Consider the following 19,288-nt stretch of genomic DNA (forward strand, 5'->3'; position numbering starts at 1 on the left):
GGGATGTTTCTGTCTTAGGCTTCTCTCTTCACCTAGTAATGTGACCTTAACTAATAAATATTAAACTAATTTCTGCAGCCAAGACTGCTTTAAAGCGCCTATCCTTGAGCAGGTGGTAACCCGCTTCTCTCCAGGAGCACTCAAAAATGTTCCTGAATGTTCCTCAATGGAAGAAGCTCCCTTTTTGTTTCTTGCCTACCAAATGTTCATCATGAAGCAACCTAACACCTAGTCCCATAACTTTTTTTCCAGCAAGTTTCACATACAATTTGGCCAGAATGAAGATGTGGGATTTTGGCAGGAATGTTGTACTTGCAGCATCTGTCTGCTTGTGTCTTGCCTGTGAAAGGCATTGGTGTTTCATCTCTGCATGAGTTATATTTTTGGTTACCCGCTGCTTCTGCACACTGCGTATGAGATACTCCCATCCTGAATTTTCCAAAGGCAGAAATCTGCTTATAATACACTATTTTGAACACATCCTTACGTAGGGTGCGCACTTGCGTTAGGCAGATTGGTTTTGTTCCATCCAAAGAAAAGGGCTAGCCATAATTTTATGGTAGTTTACTTTGTTGTGAACAACTTGTATTAGGAAGCATTAGTACATTCCAGAAACTGACTGAAAATACTGGAAGAGGCTGCGAAACAATATTTACAGTGCGGAACCCCAAAATGCGCTTGCTTAGACTGTTGTGCACTGAAATACGGGAATGTCACGGGGGTCATTTCTGCTTTAGCTGTCCCAGCTCAGCGAGGTGGGAGCGCTGTGCTGGCTTCTGGGTTCTTGCCCTCTGCTTTTCAAAGATTCTTTGCTTTTTTTTTTTTTTTTTTTCAAGGATTTTTCTCCATTTTGCTGTTCTCTAACCTTTCCTTACCGGTCGTCTTATGCATTAAAAAGTCCACATGTAGAAACAGTAGCATTCCATCCAGTGCGCTACTTCTAGTTTTCTGTGCAGTTGTTTTCCTTCCAGGCTATTTGACGTGGATTATTTAGCCTGTTTCCATAGGAAGACCAGACCCCATTAATTTATTTCTGCAGCTAGTGGTCTGGCGAGCAAGTATTTGGTTAGTGACCAAGCTACAGCAACTATTGGTGCGATTTGCAACTTAAGCGTGCTTCGATGTTCTGCTAATCCAAACACCGATAAAATCCAGAATGAAACAATTTGAAGAGATGGGTCGTATTCAGTATATACAAATAAATTCTACTTTCCTGGGCTGCATCAGGAGAAGCGTGGCCAGCAGGTCGAGGGAGGTGATTCTCCCGCTCTCCTCCACTCTCATGAGACCCCACCTGGAGCACTGTGTCCAGCTCTGGAGCCCCTACCACAAGAGAGATATGGACGTGCTGGAACGTGTCCAGAGAAGGGCCACGAGAATGATCAGAGGGCTGGAGCACCTCTTCTGTGAGGACAGACTGAGAGAGTTGGGGTTGTTCAGTCTGGAGAAAAGAAGGCTCCGAGGAGACCTTCTAGTGGCCTACCAGTATCTTAAGGGGGCCTCCAAGAAAGCTGGGGAGGGACTTTTTAGGATGTCGGGTCATGGTAGGACTAGAGGGAATGGATTAAAACTAGAGATGGGTCGATTCAGGCTGGACGTTAGGAAGAAGCTCTTCACCATGAGGGTGGTGAGACACTGGAACAGGTTGCCCAGAGAGGTGGTGGAAACCCCATCCCTGGACGTCTTTAAGGCCAGGCTGGCCGGGGCTCTGAGCAACCTGATCTAGTGGGAGGTGTCCCTGCCCATGGCAGGGGGGTTGGAACTGGATGGTCTTTAAGGTCCCTTCCAACCCTAACAATTCTATGATTTTTACCTATTGCTTTTTGATACTGATCCTTAAATTTCATCAATAAAAAAAAATATCTGTTGGTGTTCGCTTGTCAGTAATACAAGTGTTTGGAGAAGGTGAGTCCTAAAATACATATTGTAAACTTTGTCAGACATCAATGTACATGAACTACCTATTAATTGTCTTCCAGATACCTGGCTTACCGCAACTTCATGATTGACACCTATCGCTTAAACCCTCAAGAGTACTTGACCAGCACTGCCTGCAGAAGGAACCTGACCGGAGATGTGTGCGCTGTCATGAGGTAAAACCCACGGATCTTTCAGCCACTGCCTTCACTTGAACAAAAAGCAGTAGGAGCTATGTTAGAAATGGAAGTGCTGCAGTATGACAGCGCCGGTGTGGACAATAGCCATCGTGCTGTTGATTAGCAGTTTCCCCACTTCTTCAGTAACCAGGCTATTCTCTATTTACAGTACTCTGTCTGCTTGCTGAACCATGCCTACAGAGTTTAGATCTTAACTTGTGATTATTTAGGTTCTACTCTTTAGTAAGTATGTGGAGTTTTTTTAGAAATAACAGTTTTGCAACTGGGTTATGTCAGTTTTATGGTTGTGCAGCCCTTACAGTCCGTACACGGTCTGCAGATGGTTCCATGTGTGCAGCCCTAGCTTTGCTTTGCCTTGTCCTTAATTAAGTAATTTCCTGTAATCTATAACCAAAAATGTCGTGTTTTGTTTTATGCAACATGCTGAAGTGCAGTCATGTCTGCACGAAGCTCGTGCTATGTGATGTGTATTGCTGTGCGTGATTACTGAAGGATTATAGAAGATTCTGGATCTGTATTCGATCCTGAAACATAAACTCCTTCTTTTGCTGTCTCCTTTCTGCCATGTCAAGCATAAGCAAGGCTTTAGTTCTTAAGATTTTCAATTTGTTCCATAGAGTACATGCTTTCCTGGAGCAGTGGGGTCTCATTAATTACCAGGTGGATCCAGAAAGCCGTCCCATGGCAATGGGGCCTCCTCCTACCCCTCACTTCAATGTGCTGGCTGATACACCCTCGGGACTTATGCCTCTCCACATCCGCACTCCGCAGGTGAGCCCTGCAGGTCGCACCAACGTGGTTTTGCCTTAGCTCTAGCCAACGTACATCTCGGTTGAGTAATTTGTGTGTGATTTGCTGAAATGTTCGCTTTTTGTCCATCTAGGTTGAGAGTTCCAGGCAGTTGGAATCTCCAAAACAAATCTGCTAGTGTTGCGTGCAAATCATATTATGTAAAGTCATCTCGGTAGAGTCATGTTCAGCTTATTTGTTCAGTCCGTGTTCTGTTTAACATTGGTCTGAAAACCTTGAATAACTTTCAGTTCCTGCCCCTCTCACCTTTCTCTTGTCATGTTTGTTCACAGGTTCCAGCTGCTCAGCAGATGTTGAGTTTTCCTGAGAAAAACAAAGAGAAGCCTACTGATCTGCAGAACTTCGGACTTCGCACAGACATTTACTCAAAGAAGACTTTAGCAAAGGCAAGCATTTTAACATTTTTTTCCCCTGCTCCTTCTATTAAACTTTCTTCCTCAAGTGTCCTCTGCTAGGTGACGTTGAGACGACCTATGTTACTCTTACATTCCTGCTCTAGATTTCACTGTCTCAGTGTAGGATGCTAAGATACACGGGTGTGTTGGATACCTGAGTTTGTAGAAATACAGACATGTACCTGTCCCAACCTACTCAACACTCTCAGTCTTCAGACGCTTAACGCTTGTTATGTTATTGCATATCTTGCCTGAATGGTTCAGAATCAACAAACCATCCGGTTCAATACAGGAACTGGGATCTTTCAGCAGGGTCCTTAACGATCCTGTTTTCCAAGTCTGAGCAGGGTTTTCTAGACTGAGAGAACTAGAAAGCTGCTTGATGACAAAAGGTGTCACAAAACCATTGCAGGGGCTGTTTGCAAGGGCATGTAGTAATAGGGCGAGGGGCGATGGTTTTAAACTAGAGCAGGGCAGGTTTAGATCAGATATTAGGATGAAGTTCTTTACACTGAGGGTGGTGAGACACTGGCCCAGGTTGCCCAGAGAGGGGGTGGAGGCCCCGTCCCTGGAGACATTCAAGGCCAGGCTGGATGAGGCTCTGAGCAACCTGATCTAGTTGAAGATGTCCCTGCTCCCTGCAGGGGCTTGGACTAGGTGGCCTTTAAAGGTCCCTTCCAACCCAACACGTTCTATGATTCCGTTTTAGCCCTGTCATTGCAGCGTGTTGTACTGGATAGTTAAGAGTTTTGAGATGTCATTGTGTTGATGTTGGTAATTCCATAACCTGTTGCTTTTAACTCCTGGTGCCTGATAACCCTGTGTGTGCCCAATAGTGCTTGGAGCTGCTGCAGCGATACCGTGTTACTGCTTCAGCGTGGCCTTCAGTCTGGAGCTCTGCAGTGGCTCTCGGCCTGACAACAGGCTAATTCTATGTAACTGACTTCTGAAGTACAGTGTTCATTGTCCTAAAAGATCATGAGATAACTATTTAAAAAAAAAAAAAACAAACAACAAGACCAAAACACAAGAGATCAGGATTTATTTATAGAGCCTGATTCCGTACCATGTTTCATGGAGTGACTTTTTCACTTAGAGAGGTATAAATATTCACCAAATTCATAAATCTCTTACTGGTTCTAGACTCTGCTTCTGTTTACAAGCATCTGTACCGATGCACTTGAGCAGATTTATCTGCAGAAGTTGATTACCGTTTTTGTTTTGTGTGTGGCTGTTGCTTTTTTGGCTGTTCCTACCAGCCTGTTTGAGATCTGATCAGCTGCTGGATGACTCACTTTGATTAATGTTCTCTGTGGGTTAATGATCTGTTTGAAATGCGGCTTGAGATAAGATAGATTTCCCTATCCTAAATACCCTTTTCCTTTTGGCGTGGTCTTGCACAGAGACATCCAATCTAGATAAGGTTCTTTCATAAGCAGGTGACAAGCAGCTTTTGTCTTTATTTGACATGTAACGGATTAGGGTATCTGTAATTAGAGAAGGGGAAGCTTTCACCAAAAGTTCTGTAACTTTTAGGAAATTTCAGGAGTTAACCGCGAGCTATGGATTTGGAAGCAGCAACCCTTGGAGCAAGTGATTACTAAATATGGAGATTATCTTGCTGTAATTACGCTGTCTTTTCAGATAGCTCATCTCACTCATAAAGATCTCTTTTTTTTTTTTTTTTTTAATGAGTTACTGATGAACTTTTAGATAGATGAAATGCTTTTTGGACCAGCATGCACCTACGCAGCCTGTCTTGGAAGCAGAAGGTTAAAGGGGGCTGAAGTTACGTTGACGTAAGCCCCGTTCCCTTCAGAAAGGAGAGAATCCCAGGTGTGCCTGAATCGAGTAATACCATCTCCTCCTCCGGCTGTCCGGCAGCTGGTGAGGAGTTAGAGATTCTGAGTGTCCCTTGGCTGCCGCAGTCCTTTGGTGTCACCTGTAGAACACTCTCTGTAAACTGCTCTCTTCCTGGCTTAATTTTACTGGCCAAAGTCAAGCTGACCAGAATGCCGTCAGCACTCCTGCCTGTTTTTATGATTTAGGAAGATTCTCTTTTCTGTTTGCTGTATGCGCAGGCAAAGATAGCTGGAAGCCAGGAGAAAAGGGTACCAAATCACTTTGCTTTAGCTTGGAGTAAAAGAGGAGCTGCAGGTTCTCCTAGACGTGTTGGGAAGGTGGGATCCGTAACCCCCAGCCTCCGCAGAGGCTGCAGGAATGTCACCTGCGTGCCTTAGCTACGCGAGTAAATCGTGTGAACTGAACCACTGTACGAGATAACCAGGGCTAGGTTAGCTGTGGTAGGAAGGCTGTGAAAGGTACGTGTGTGAGTGGATTAAATAACAGATTCTTCCCCTTTCCTTCTTAATATTTTCTTCTAAGACGTTCTGTGCAAAAAGACCTGTATTTCACTTTTTTTTTTTTTCCCCCCTCCCTGTCTTTTGTAGAGTAAAGGTGCAAGTGCTGGAAGAGAATGGACAGAACAAGAGACATTGCTGCTATTAGAAGTAAGTTCATGGAGGGTGGGGGCTAAGAAACCAAAACGTGCGGGTTTAAAGCACGTATCACATGCTTTAAAAATCTATGTATGTTAGTAATTTTTTTGAAGTGGTGTGAGATGACAACTGCATGCTTTTACGGAAACCGGGATAGCAAAGCAAAGTTTATAGTGGGAAGCAAACTCTTGAGACCCGAGTGGTGTAGCTGGAGGAAGGGTGTGGTTGAGTATCCGTGTGTACACGGCTGCCTTTCAGTCTGCTGGGGTGATGGCTTTTGAACTGGTTAAAGGTTACAGCTCTCCCTCCAAACCGTACCGCTTTATTTGACCATCATGGCTACAAGAACGTTAGTATTAAAAGAGATGGCAGTAACATCTGGGTACTAGAGGAGCTTCGTGTACTTTGAGTTCCATCTGACTCGTGTCTGCAAACCAGAAGGTAAGTGTTGAAGAATGTTCGCGTATACTCAAGAACAGATCTTGCAGTGCAGAGAGGTCTCTCCGTTAACAGAAGTTAATAACGGTATGAAATTACTGCCCTTATCTGCCACTAAGATGAATATTTTTGAAATTCTGATAAATTTAAAGGTTTCTGGCTATGCCAGAACATCTTAAGGGAAACTGCTAATTTTTGAAGTTGAAACAGTTAAGAAACAGATGACTCCTGCCACTAAGAAGGGACGCTCTTTATTTAGTAGCTCTTTAATCCCATACGTCTGCCCGTTCCTTTTGTCACACAGCTGCACTTCATGTATTCTTTAAGCTTTTTCTGGAAGTCTACAAGAAATATATATGAGATGACTCAAATCACATTGGTACTGTAAAAATGAGGTCAAAGAACTGTTAGCATGCTAGAATCCGGTCTTTGTCCCCACCTTGCTTAGTCTGATGCTCTTGAAGCACACAGTAATTGTCGGGTCTCTTGGATTTCCAGTCTGGGATGAAAACCATCGCGGGAGGTGAACTGCAGAACTGTGTTCCAGTCTTCTACACTCGCATCAGGGCAGCATTGTTTTCCCTAGTGCTTCGTCAGAAGAAGAATCTTGGTGGCCTGAAATAATTAATGTGCTGCCACTTTGTATAAAGAAATTATCATCTACCTAGTTTTCTTTTCCAGGAACGTTTTCTTGATGTAGAGGTTGGGTCGTTGATTTTTTTTTTTTCCCTTTTATGTAATAAGAATGCCAGTTTGTGGGTGTGCGTTCATGTTTGTTTTTACTTGCAGAAAGAGCTTAAACCAGACTGCAATTGCGTGATTGTTCTGCCTTTTTTGTCTTTACATGTGTCAGTAAACCCATTGAAAAGTTAATTTCATAAGGAAAAGCGTGGACAATGGGTCCTGACAGTGCTTAACGGGGCTGAACAATACTCAGCTTCTGTGTGTGGCTTCTTTTCTGAGCTAGCCAAAGCGCCTAATCAGCAGCGTGCTTTGATTCAGCCTTCGTGGATATAGAAGTGTTCATCAAATAGCCAAAATAGATTTTAATTTTTTTTTAATGTCAGGTTGATACGCACTGTTTAGCCAATATTTTTCTATTGGCACATGGAAAAAACTTTCTTATGGGTTGAAAAGAGCTAAGATGTCTTTCATGCTGTTCCTGTATGGAGAAACAAGACTAATGTCTTGATACTCTGGCTTCTTTCCTTACGAGTGTTAATATTTAAAATTCATTCTTTTGTACGATTGTAGCTTATGGTCACACATAGCAAGTAGTAGCCTAACGAAATAATCCAGACGACATGTTCTTCTTTGTTTTTTAAAAAACAAACCAAAAAACCCCTGAGTCTTGAGATTGCACTTTTATTTAATGTGAGTTTAAATTAATAATGTTTTTGTTCTTCATTCTTCGTAGATTTAACCTATGAATAAATCAGTAAAGAGTATATCAGTTCAAGCATAAGTAATTCCGCTATAACAAGCCAGCTCAGTCCAATTAAGTCCTTGGGGTAGCTTTAGGCAAATATATATGCGGTGAAGTTCCAAAGAATAAATCTTATCTAAAATAATTATTGTCCTTCCGCCTGTTGACTGAATGAACTGGGGGGAGGAAATACCATTTCCCTCCTAGAGTCATCTTCCCTGCCACGCTGCTTCTCCGTATCTCCACAGAGCGCTATTCTTGCATAGTTAAGCGCGTTTTCAGCTATTTATAGCAAGGACACTATTGTGAGAGCTAGTTTGTCTAGCAGAAAAGTGACAAGCAATGAAGGAGAATGAGCAAAAAAAAACCCAAAACCCTCCATGGCCGTGAAGAGCAAAGCTGATCTAATATGCTAGTGGGATTAAAAATGGATGTACAGTGACACGTACAGCACCGAGATGGCATTAGGGAAAGGGAAATGAAGGTTGAGTGTTCAGTAAATACTTCGCCATGAGTATGACCTAGTGAACTAAGCACTTCCTCATTGCTGTAGACACTTGGGCAAGAGCAGACGGAGGGCAGGAAGAACGGTTCATAAGCACTTGGGGACCAGTGACTCCTGCGGTGGGGACCAGGCTGGCCAATGTAGTCTGCGTTTTGTTTGTTCCTGAACCAGCTTGCTCTTTCCATTGAGCTTTCAAAGCCCTTCATGTTGTCTAGCTGCTGGTCTTCAACAGTTCCTGTGTTGTTCTTCCCATCCAGCTAAGCTCCGCTGGAGCACAGCGTTCCCCTAGTTTGGCACTTTTTGTTTTGAGGGAAAGCTCCCTCAATGACCCTGTTATCTCCATCTGGTATATCCAGAGATATACTGGGGTTTCTTCCCTCCTCCCCGCCCAACTGAAGCAGTAAGAGCTAGATTTGAGAGAGAGAAACTTAAAGCTTCAGCCAGGTAAGGCATAAATTGCTTTCAGATCAGGGGGGCCAAAAAGCTTCACCCGCTGCAGGCAGCTTGGTCTTTTTTTCTCTGATTTCTTCAGTGCCTGTGGGATCTTTAACACTCTTGGCTTTAACTCATCTGTCCTTTCGCTTAGTCTACTTCCGCAGCTTTGAAAATGTCTCAGCTTGCAGTTTTTTCCCTGACTGACCTTCATCCTTCATGACGTGCCCAAGTAGATTACTTTTGTCTTTGAAGAATTCTTATAGCTTGTGTTTTAGCTGCAAAAATACTAAAACATTTTTTCTCCATAACTGCTGTGAAGAAAATGGTATGTTCAGGAACTCCTGGATTTTTTACAAAACTTTTAGTGTTGATGAAAAAGGCTGATTTATATATAGGTGAATAAGGGGAGACTTTAGAGCCCCTTCCAGTCCCTCAAGGGGCTCCAGGAAAGCTGGGGAGGGACTCTGGATCAGGGAGGGGAGCCATGGGACGAGGGGGAAGGGTTGTCCACTGACAGAGGGGAGATTGAGATGAGATGTGAGGCAGAAATTCTTGGCTGTGAGGGTGGTGAGCCCCTGGCCCAGGTTGCCCAGAGAAGCTGTGGCTGCCCCATCCCTGGAGGGGTTCAAGGGCAGGTTGGACGGGGCTTGGAGCAACCTGGGCTGGTGGGAGGTGTCCCTGCCCAGGGCAGGGGGTGCCACTGGGTGGCCTTTAAGGTCCCTTCCCACCCAAACTATCCTATGAATGTCTTCTGAACGCACGGTCTTCAAATATATATATATATAGAGAGAGAGTAAGTTGTGGAAACGTCCCTTCCCAGGTTGGGGACCATGAGGCTGCTGTCTCAGTTTTTATCTTCTACTTGCCAGTAGTAACTCTGCGGACCATCCAGCATGTTAACTAGTTGTGTGTACTCCTCAGACGTGTTGGACGTATCCTCCTCGTGATGTCTGACAGAGATAACCCAGTGGAGTCGCCCGTTTGCTCCAAATTCTGCCTGTGTGCCATGAGAGGTGGTGCATGTGGGAAGCTCAGTCAGTCTCGCGTGGTGCTGTGAAGGTTGAGGTTTCTGGTCATTCTCAGCCTTGAGGGAAAGATTTCAAGTATTGAAAAGCCATTAACTTCATTTGTTCTTAACGTGCACGCTTAAGCGGACATAGTGCTTATTTAGGGAAACTCAGTTGTCAAGGGGAGTTAGGGAAGAGGATGATTTTTGTGTCTTCTGAAATACGTTATACCTGCAAACAGGAGCCTTGAAGGCCAAGGCATCCCGTGTGGCGACCAGCAGGGCCGTAAGGACGTAGTGGGGGTCTCCAGGCAGTCTGAATAACGCCTGCTTCAAACTCTGGTCTTCCTCTTCTCCCAGTCAACGCTAAAACGCCTGTCGCTTGCTGGGAAGCAGCGTGGAGCTAATTGCCTTTGTTTGTTGTAGGGTAAGCACAGCGTAAGTCAAAAGCAGCTTGACTTCTCGACCAAATATGTTAAACTCCAAAATAAAAAGGGGATCTTGCAACTCAAACAGGTAAATAGGCAGGTGTTTACCACCCTTGCTCAGGCCTCTGGTGTTATTTTCAGAAGGCTTCTGATACGCCTTTAAATTGTCAATCCCGTTTTCCTTTTAAGTTTTAACCTATTTGGCGGAGAAGTCAAGCTGCTTTTTCTAGGTGACTGGACCATTAATCATCTCAGAAATGTGAAAGTTAACAGTTCAGGATATTGCAATTCTTACTGTATGCTGTCCAAATGCTTAAATAACTGAAATAAAGAGTTTTCCGGAGGGAAAAAAAAAAGGTGTTAAGGGATAATATTCTATTAGGCTTCCACTTGGGGTTTTTACTAATTTGTTAGGTTTTAAAAAAACTAGGTCAGAGACTGTTGGACTCAATCTTAAACGTCTTTTCCAACCTAAATGATTCTATTCTACATCTTCAGTAGCTCATTGTCACTATGTTATTTTGTTGAGACTTTTCTTTAGTAACTGAGCAACTTTTCTTAAGTAACAAAAGCGACTGAAACTCGCAATTACAAAGTCTTTGATTTAATCTGAAAGTTTGTATTTTATCAGGTGGCTTATCTACATAATAATGTCTTGTTAATTGGAATGCTTAACGCAAATCAGACTGGTTAACAATTGCTGGAGAACTGATCTCTTCTGGCTTCATGATACAGAATATTTTCCTCTTTTGTCCCCTCTGGTGTATTGGTTTGATGCTCTTTCATTTTCATAACATCTGTGGGATCTAAAAACTGGACTTCACCGTCATAGGTAGTGTATGTGTGTGAAATAAAGACTGTTCCTGCCCCAGAGAGCTTGCCGTGTTAAAACATAAACGGGAGAACGCAAGGGTGGCCTCAGGGAGAGCAGTTACGGGAATTACAAGAATCGCTGAGACTTGGTAGAATAAGCAAACTTCTTTCTCTGTAAAACTGTTCGTGTGAAAGCAAAATGGGGAAACACTAACTATGCAAATATTATTAGTAAATCCCAAATCTTCTGACGGTTCTTTCTGATACAGTTAACAGCATAAAACTCACGTGATGATCCCAGCGGTTTAAATTTAACTGATGTCCCAGTGAGACGTTCATATTTCTTCTGCAGAGTAATTTTGCTGCCAGAAAAAATATGATGTTAAATAGTTGCCTGATCCCCATTTATTGTTCCATCACCAAAATAACTAGCATTGAAAATCTTTTTTGCATAAAGTAGGGCTTTTGGGTTTTTTCCCCCCAGAGTAGTCAGTGCATATACAATGATTTTTGTCTTTTGCAGGCTCTGGAGATGTACAAAGATGACTGGAACAAAGTCTCGGAGCACGTTGGGAGCCGTACCCAGGATGAGTGCATTCTCCATTTTCTGAGACTCCCCATTGAAGACCCCTACTTAGAGAACTCGGATGCGTCCCTGGGCCCGCTGGCGTACCAGCCCGTCCCTTTCAGCCAGTCTGGCAATCCGGTCATGAGTACCGTCGCCTTCCTGGCATCCGTGGTGGATCCCCGGGTGGCGTCCGCCGCGGCGAAGGCTGCGTTAGGTATGGCTTTGCCCCAGCAGTGGTTTTCACTTTGCTTTCTCTTAGTCTGCTCTAAAAATTGACTCTTTCTAGAGTTCCTTAAGGATGAGTAGTAAGTTGTAAAAATAAATTTACATGTATGGAGAAAGCAGGTCTACTAATACTCGGTTTTGCGCTCTATTGTTGCTAAAACTACCGATTTACAGGCAAGTTAGAATAGCTCTTGAAGGCCACCGAATGTCTAAAGGTGGCTTGCGTTCCCCTCTTGTGCTCACCGACTAGCGGTAGCGCTTGCAAGTGCCGCCTGGTAGTTGGTGTCGCTGTGACCGCTGTCAGTAGTTTAGCCAGGGGTAAATGCACCACGCTGAAGAGTTTTCCTGTTTTACTTGCGTGAGATTACCTGGCGCAGCTGTGCGTCCTCTAAAAAATTGGTGAAATAGTTCCTTTCACTTTTTTCCCTATTTTTCTACGTGAAAGTTCTACAATTTTATATAATTGGGAAGAGACTCTTTCCCACTGCATTCGAGAGAGAAAATTAACTACCTAATGAGAGGAGGAGGAACTTAACGTATTTGAGAATTCATTTTGTCACAAGATTTACCTACGCATTGATCAGAACCATAACTTCTAATTTGCCATAAAAACCTCACAATATCACGTTTTCTGTGTCATTTTTAACAGAGGAATTTTCTCGAGTCAGGGAAGAGGTTCCACTGGAGCTCGTTGAAGCTCATGTAAAGAAAGTACAGGAGGCAGCAAGAGCCTCTGGGAAGGTGGATCCAACATACGGGCTGGAGAGCAGCTGCATTGCCGGAACAGGTCCAGATGAGCCAGAGAAAATCGGTAGGTTGTCCGTCAAAATGCAGGAGTTTCTGCAGAGGAGGTCTCTTAGGCGTTTTCTTCTGACTCAATAAACTGTAAGTCCACCTCCAATACGAGATGGGAATCGCAGGTAAGGGGAGCGTGACAGGTCATTCCATTTCGGCTTGCTGTAGGATTATTAGATCTTGACACTGAATTCATGAACTTAGGACTGGCTTTAGCTTTAGCGGTTTGTTTTCTTACTTTGACTAAATCTGTTGCTGGGGACCCATAGAGTTGAGGTGGCAAAAATACCAGAGCAGAACATTTCACACCAGTTTTGTGGGTGTCAGAGTAGTTAAGAGGGTGCTGCCTTTCTAGCATTATAGTTATGATAAAGCAGACGGGGCTTTATGGGCTCTTTGTGCTCCAGTTGACCTTCCAATGTTATATTATGCCTTTTGGTCACCAGTTTTCACGTAAGTCCTGTACTCTCAGAACATGCTAACTGTGGTGGTGGCAGGTAAGGAACTTCTTATTAAATGGTGGACTGGGACACAATAACGCCGTGGTTCTTGGCTCTGGTTCTTGTACGTTACATTGCCGTACTAACAAGCTCTTGTTTTAGAGCTCGGTTTCAATTGAGCTATTTTCTGGAGTATTCAACAGATACTTCGGTAAAGTCCGTTATCTGGAACTTTGACAGTTGCAAGATGTTTATTCATTATGGAAAGTAAAACTTGTAGGGAGCGATAACTCCCTGTAAAGTGAAATCACGTTGTGTAGCTCCTTTCTCTTTAACTCTAATTTGGCCATCCTTCAACAGTAAAATGAGCGGACACGCATGTTTTGCTACGTACCTACGGACTTTCTCAGACTTTCACCTCTTGAGTTTGGTACAGATCGACCGACCTGTCTGTAGATCTTTATTTTTCTCTCCAGCGTTGTTGGCTGCTGTTTTGTTCAGCTTATCACAAACCATTTTAGTGAATTTAGTGACAAGATATTTAAAGGCACGTATGGCTTTGGGTAAAAGTGGACAGGATGTAATCTAGATTGACTGGAATGTTTGATTTGGGCTGTGCTTGTGCATGTCATAGTTGACCTGCTGTCACTCCGTCTAGAGATGTGAGCAAGGTGCCAGATTGGGTGATGGGATCGTAAAGGACCCATTGTGTGGATCCAGTCGTAAAGGATTGCGTGTTCTCGTGCTGTTCCGTTTTCAACTGCGAGTCATACGGGTGAAGACGCACGTCTGCTATTTATGGTACTAAATGTCCGTTGTAAAACTACGCTTTTAAATCAGATTGAAAAGTAGCACTTAGCTCATTAAGATATTTTTAAATAGAAAAGAAGTTAACAGGCCTCTCAATCATAGAACCATAGGGTTGGAAGGGACCTCTGGAGATCATCTAGTCCAACCCCCCCTGCCAGAGCAGGGTCACCTAGAGCAGGTTGCACAGGAACGTGTCCAGGCGGGTTTGGAATGCAACAATCCAACAATCCTTTTGTTGCATTTTTCAGTTCCATACTCGGTGGGACAGACTTAATTATAGAATCATAGAATCACTTAGGTTGGAAGGGACCTTTCAGATCGTCAAGTCCAACTGTTAACCCGGCCCTGCCAAGGCCACCACTACCCCATGTCCCTCAGCACCACGTCTGCCCAGCTTTTAAATCCCCCCAGGGATGGTGACTCCAGCAGCTTTGGGAAGATGTGGATTATGTGCTGAAAAGGGAACACTGCCGTGGGGAATATCTGCTGCTCCCTCTTCACAGCGCTCTGTTACGCAAAACTGCCAGCAAGCATCGAAGCTCTGTTGGAAGGGCAAGGCTTTGGGGTTTATTTTCAAGTCTACTATAAAACAAATCTAGGTGTTATTCCATCTGGGACTAAGTTTAATTTGATAGTCGGTTTAAAATAAGCTCAGTTTAAGTCAGTTTTTTCTTACTGGGGCTTTGTTTCCTTTTTCCACATGCTCCAAGGACAAACTTCACTGCAGTATGTGAAGGACCTAACACATCTGCTGCATTGAGTCTTTGTTCTTAATCCTACAGCACGGCCGTGGAAGTTCAGCATTGCTCCATCGTTGGTGCTGTTGCTGGTCCCTAGGTTAGCCCTAGCTCTAGGAGAATTTGCACACAAGTTGCAAATCGAGATTTTTGAAGTGCTTGTCTCTTAATACGGGGAGTTGGAGAGCAGATGACCATAACACGATTATTTGTGAATGAGCTGTGTGGTGGTGAGTTCTATAAGTAACACTGTCCTGTTATAGTTAATGCGATTTGTATTGGGCTGTGACTAACGGAATAAATTAGGACAACAGCAGATGGTTCTCCCTGGGGGAGCTGCTCAGCAAGAGTGAACTGGGTCACTCAACAATCTGTGGTGCCTTCCACCTCCAAAACAGCTTTGCGCTGGGGGGCATGAGGGAATCCAGCGCTCGCAGAGGTGTGCGCGGGACGCTGGAGTGCAGTGTGGTGGGGTGCAACTGCTGAAACGGAGCTGGTTTTGCATGGGTAGACCAGAAGTTTTGTATCTAAATGTCGCTACGGAGAACTAAAAATATCTACTATGGGTTCCCTACTAGAATTGAAGTTCATCAGTTGTTATATTTTAGAAATAAAATAATATAGCTCCATAATAATATAAAAACTCTTAATACAGGTGAATTATAAGCCATGTGGGATGCTAAAGGGGAAAATACGACTGGAACAGATTGCAGGAGCTTATGTTAATATCCAAGAGTCTCCTCTTTTAAGTCTTAGTTGTTAGTTTTTCAAAAAGCTGATGATGGTTCCTTTTAAATTGCTATAGTGAGGCTTCGGTAGAGTTAAGCGGAGACTCGAGCGGTTCAGAGGCTGTGGTTAGCGTGGGAGACACCGGCTTTGGCTTTCCAAGAGAGTAAATTCCCGCTGTAGGTCGCAGAGTAGGATAGATGAAGATGCACTACATCTGTTTTAGTAAAAAATGAATTGAGGAGAGCATCCAAGGGATCCTGGCTCTCCTGGCTGGTGATTAAGCTCCAGAGAAGGGAGAGATTCAGTACGCCTGGGGTACTTAGGAGTTTCAATTAAGTCTTCTGAGTATGTGTGCTTTCTTAATGGCTTTCCAAAGGTGATTAACTACACGGAGTGCATACGTGTGCACTGAACGAGGCGGTCTCTGAAGTGCCTGTGTTGCAGGCAGTTACTTGTGCATTTTAGGTCTTATTCTAACCAGTATTTCACGGAAAGTGTTTCCTCTGACACAGCGTATGGGTGCGTCGAGCTGCAGCTCGTCTGTGACAGTAAGCACTGAGGGAACGGGGGGCCCAGTTACTGTCTCCGCTACAACTGTAAGCAATTTAAATGGATGTTTGACTTTAACATTTTATGGATGATTTTTGTATCATTCTCAAATACACAGACTAGAAAACTACGCACAAGTATATGTACACAGGAGAAGTTATTTTACTTCATTCTTGGCAGGATGATTTCTCTTGCGGTCTCCAGGGTGTGCTTTAACTCAGAAATAACGCAAACGCTGCTAAAAAGAACAGCCTCCGAGCACTTCATTCGCTGTGCGTGTGTGCAGGTGCCTGCGAGCTGGTTCTGCACCGCTGGAGGGTTGAGTCCATCGATCCTCTGGCGATGGGCTCGTGCAGCTCGCCCGAGAGCCGCAGCAGCTTTCTGTGGGCTCTGCCACCTCCTCCCTGGAAGCCCATCGGGTGGTTGTGCTGCACGTCCGCGGGCTGCGTGAAGCAGAAACAGAGGCAGCTCTGGTGGCTGTGGAGTCCTGACTTGCTGTGGAAAATGTACATTCTGGTTTAGATAATAGCGTAATTATCATATTCGTAGCCAGGATTTTTCCATAGCTGTAGTATGTTTCCTCTCAATTAAATATTCATATTCGAGCCTGACTTTTGACAGGTTGTGTGTGTTGCCTCAGTGAAAACAAAGGGGACTGTGACGTCTTGAGGGCATCTTTAAACTATCTGCTGAGCTGAAGCTCACCCTAGTGATTCGCTGCATTTATATGTGGGGTTTTGCTTATTGTTCTTCCGATGACAACGGAGGTTCCGTATCTGCTTATGCTGCAAGTGGCGGTTTGACGGTAATGCAGCAAATTCTCACTGTGGAACTGGTTTTATAGTTTTACTTGTTGACCTAAAGTCAGTTTAGCTTCTCTGTAAAGTCACTGGGCTTTGTCAGAAGTCAGTTATAAGTTGTTCGTGTAATAGAAAATGATGCTCCGTGATCTTGGATGTGCAAAACCGAGCAAGCTTGCGTAGAGACAGAAAATATTTGCTGCTTCAGGTGTGGAGAGGGGCATGGAGAGGGGATGTTTCCTGGTCTGCAAGCGGCTCTTCTTTCTTAAAAGATGTCTCGTGGTGCCTCACAACCATCTGCCTCTTGCCGATTTAAGAAATATGCTCATTTGCTTCCCCTGAAGAGCGTTAAAGAGCATCATTGGTGCCACGTATGAGGGATTACAGGTTCTTTCTCCTTAAAGTTAAATCTTCCCCTTTTGTAACAGGGACACGTGTCCCCAGCTAATCAGTTCCTGTTTGCATTGTTCGTTACGTATTTTCATTAACCTTGTTAGATCATACAGGAAGACCGGTGTGGTTGTGTTCGTATCCAGCTGAAAGGCAAGAGTCATTTCTGTCGTTCTCATGCAGAGTCAAATGTTTTGGGTTTTTTCTTATCTTTTCGTATTTGAATTAGGGATTAATATTTAGAGGGCTCTTGATTTTTTGAGGTACTTTCAATAGCCTGTAATTTAGAAGTAAAAAACCTGCTTCAACCCAGGTAAACTTATTTAACCCCCAAACTAATAACGGACAGCTTTCCTTTTCTTTGTACGCGTAGTGTTTCGGGGTGGTCCCCCCGGTGCACGAGAGCAGGATGGCTGCTGCCTGCCGAGGCGTAGCGCTGTCACTGCGAATAAGGGCGTAGTAGCTAATACGAGAAAACAGTTTTCAAAAACCATCGGCTACAACCTGCCTAAAGTTGTCATCCTAATTTTAAAATAACATTTATTATTACAGCCAGGACTAGAAAACCTAAGTTAAATCAGGATGTTCGCGGTAATCTTACTGTCACGCATACATACCTTCTGACTCTCTTTGTAGCTGAATGTGTCCCTGTGTAATATTAAAGAACGCTTTGTTTTGGAAAGTGTCCATCAAATGTATTATGATGCAAGGGGAGAGTGCAAGGATGCTTTTCCTTACTGTGAGATGCTCTATGTGTTTGGTTTTTTTCTTTGAGAAGATTTTCTCTAAAGAGGGGGTGGGAGGGAGTTTGTCTTTCTGGAGCGTCCTGTTCACCCTGGAATTGTCTTCGCAGCGGTAGTAGCTTCACGGCTCTTACCGTGGTCTGCACGTTGGTCTGCAGATCTGTCCAGACGAGGGGCTGCCCCATCCCTGGAGAGGGGTTCAAGGCCAGGTTGGATGGGCCTTGGAGCAACCTGGGCTGGTGGGAGGTGTCCCTGCCCGGGGCAGCGGGGTGGAGTGGATGATTTTCAAAGGTTCCTTCCAACCTAAACCTTTCTATGATTATATGAAATAAAATAAAAAAAAGGAATATCTAATAAAACTTGCCCCTGTACTTGCAGAGAATTAATAGCAAACACTTAGAATCTATGATAATGTTTGATGTGTAGGACACTGTAAACCTACGCAAACTCATCCTGCGCTCGTGTCCTCAGCTGCCGCAGCGACTCACGCGTTGCTGGATGCTGCTTTTCTGCAAAACTGTGCCTTAAGATGGCAAGCCCTCAAACGCGTTGTAATCAGAAAACAAAACACATGTTCATAATTGAGTTCAGAATGGAAAGGGAGTTCAGGCTTACCTAAAAGACACGAGAACAAACTGATTTTTTGGGTAGAGGAGGAAAGTTTATGCTTTATAGGACTTGATTTTTATGGCATTCTTAGGGGCAGCTTACGTGGTTATTGCCTTACAGCCTTCTCTCAAATGTGATTCAGAATCTGTCAAGGAGTACTCTCACCTGTGACGTTTGCGTTCCTGAGCAAATCGTGTGCAGTTGAGTGACAAGAACCTTCTAGGGAATTTCCCCCCCCACCTCTGAGTATAAATGCGAAGCTGCAGGTTTCTGTGGGAGCTCCTTTGGAGCAGGAGCCTTCAGCAGATGAGATAGACCAGTGGTCGTGGTGCTCACTGCTGGTATGGGATGCTCGGACTTGAATCTCTGCTCAGCCTGGTTCCAGACTGGAGAACATGAGCTCCAGGTTCTCATCTTCCAGAAGAGTGAAGAAATTATCAAGTCATTAGCTTTTCAGAGCCAGAAGCCTCCCCGTTTTGACTTGACATTGTCCACAGACTAGAGCTTTTCCAGTCTGTTTCACTCTGACTTGGAGTTTTGGTGGAAAGTAGATCTTCAGAATAGCTCCACTTCTCCCTGTGGTTAAGTTTTGGGTTGTTTATACAAAATTATAGACTTTTTTCTTTCAATTACGCTGTATCCCAAGTCTTGGTGTTTGGGTTGTGTCACAGCAGAATGAAAATTTGCGTATTCCTGTGCAGTATTTTCCTAGTTTGAGCTCAGGATCTTCCATTCTACCAACCCAACTGCACTTGGAGTGTTCTGCACTTTCTCCCTCTGTTTGGTTTTTCGCTAAAGGAGAGAATAAAGTTTTCTCTCTCATTTACTAGGAGGAGGGGGGACACTTCTAAGCCCAGTTTGGAGCTCTGCTTCTGGGCTTGAAATAGCTGTCTGACAAAATCTAATCTAGGTTTTTCCCTGTGACGTTATTAGGTCACTAAATCTTAACTCTGAGATAAAACTTCTGAGGAGGTATATCCCCAGACCCCATAAATTGAATTATGGTGGCAGATACTTCAGAT

The 19,288-nt window shown here is 44.0% G+C and overlaps 1 protein-coding gene across 1 annotated transcript in view; it reads left to right on the top strand.

Annotated features, from left to right (window-relative positions):
* The window catches only part of SMARCC1 (SWI/SNF related, matrix associated, actin dependent regulator of chromatin subfamily c member 1), a 98,201-nt gene that overhangs the window by 42,802 nt on the left and 36,111 nt on the right, over nt 1-19,288 (top strand). The window contains exons 16-21 of the mRNA XM_063324190.1: nt 1,980-2,093; nt 2,735-2,888; nt 3,200-3,313; nt 5,773-5,832; nt 11,395-11,653; nt 12,314-12,475. Of these exons, the coding sequence (XP_063180260.1) occupies nt 1,980-2,093; nt 2,735-2,888; nt 3,200-3,313; nt 5,773-5,832; nt 11,395-11,653; nt 12,314-12,475 (863 nt within the window). The remainder of the gene's footprint in view (nt 1-1,979; nt 2,094-2,734; nt 2,889-3,199; nt 3,314-5,772; nt 5,833-11,394; nt 11,654-12,313; nt 12,476-19,288) is intronic.

The sequence above is a fragment of the Chroicocephalus ridibundus genome, chromosome 2, assembly GCF_963924245.1.
Source record: "Chroicocephalus ridibundus chromosome 2, bChrRid1.1, whole genome shotgun sequence".
NCBI lineage: Eukaryota > Metazoa > Chordata > Aves > Charadriiformes > Laridae > Chroicocephalus > Chroicocephalus ridibundus.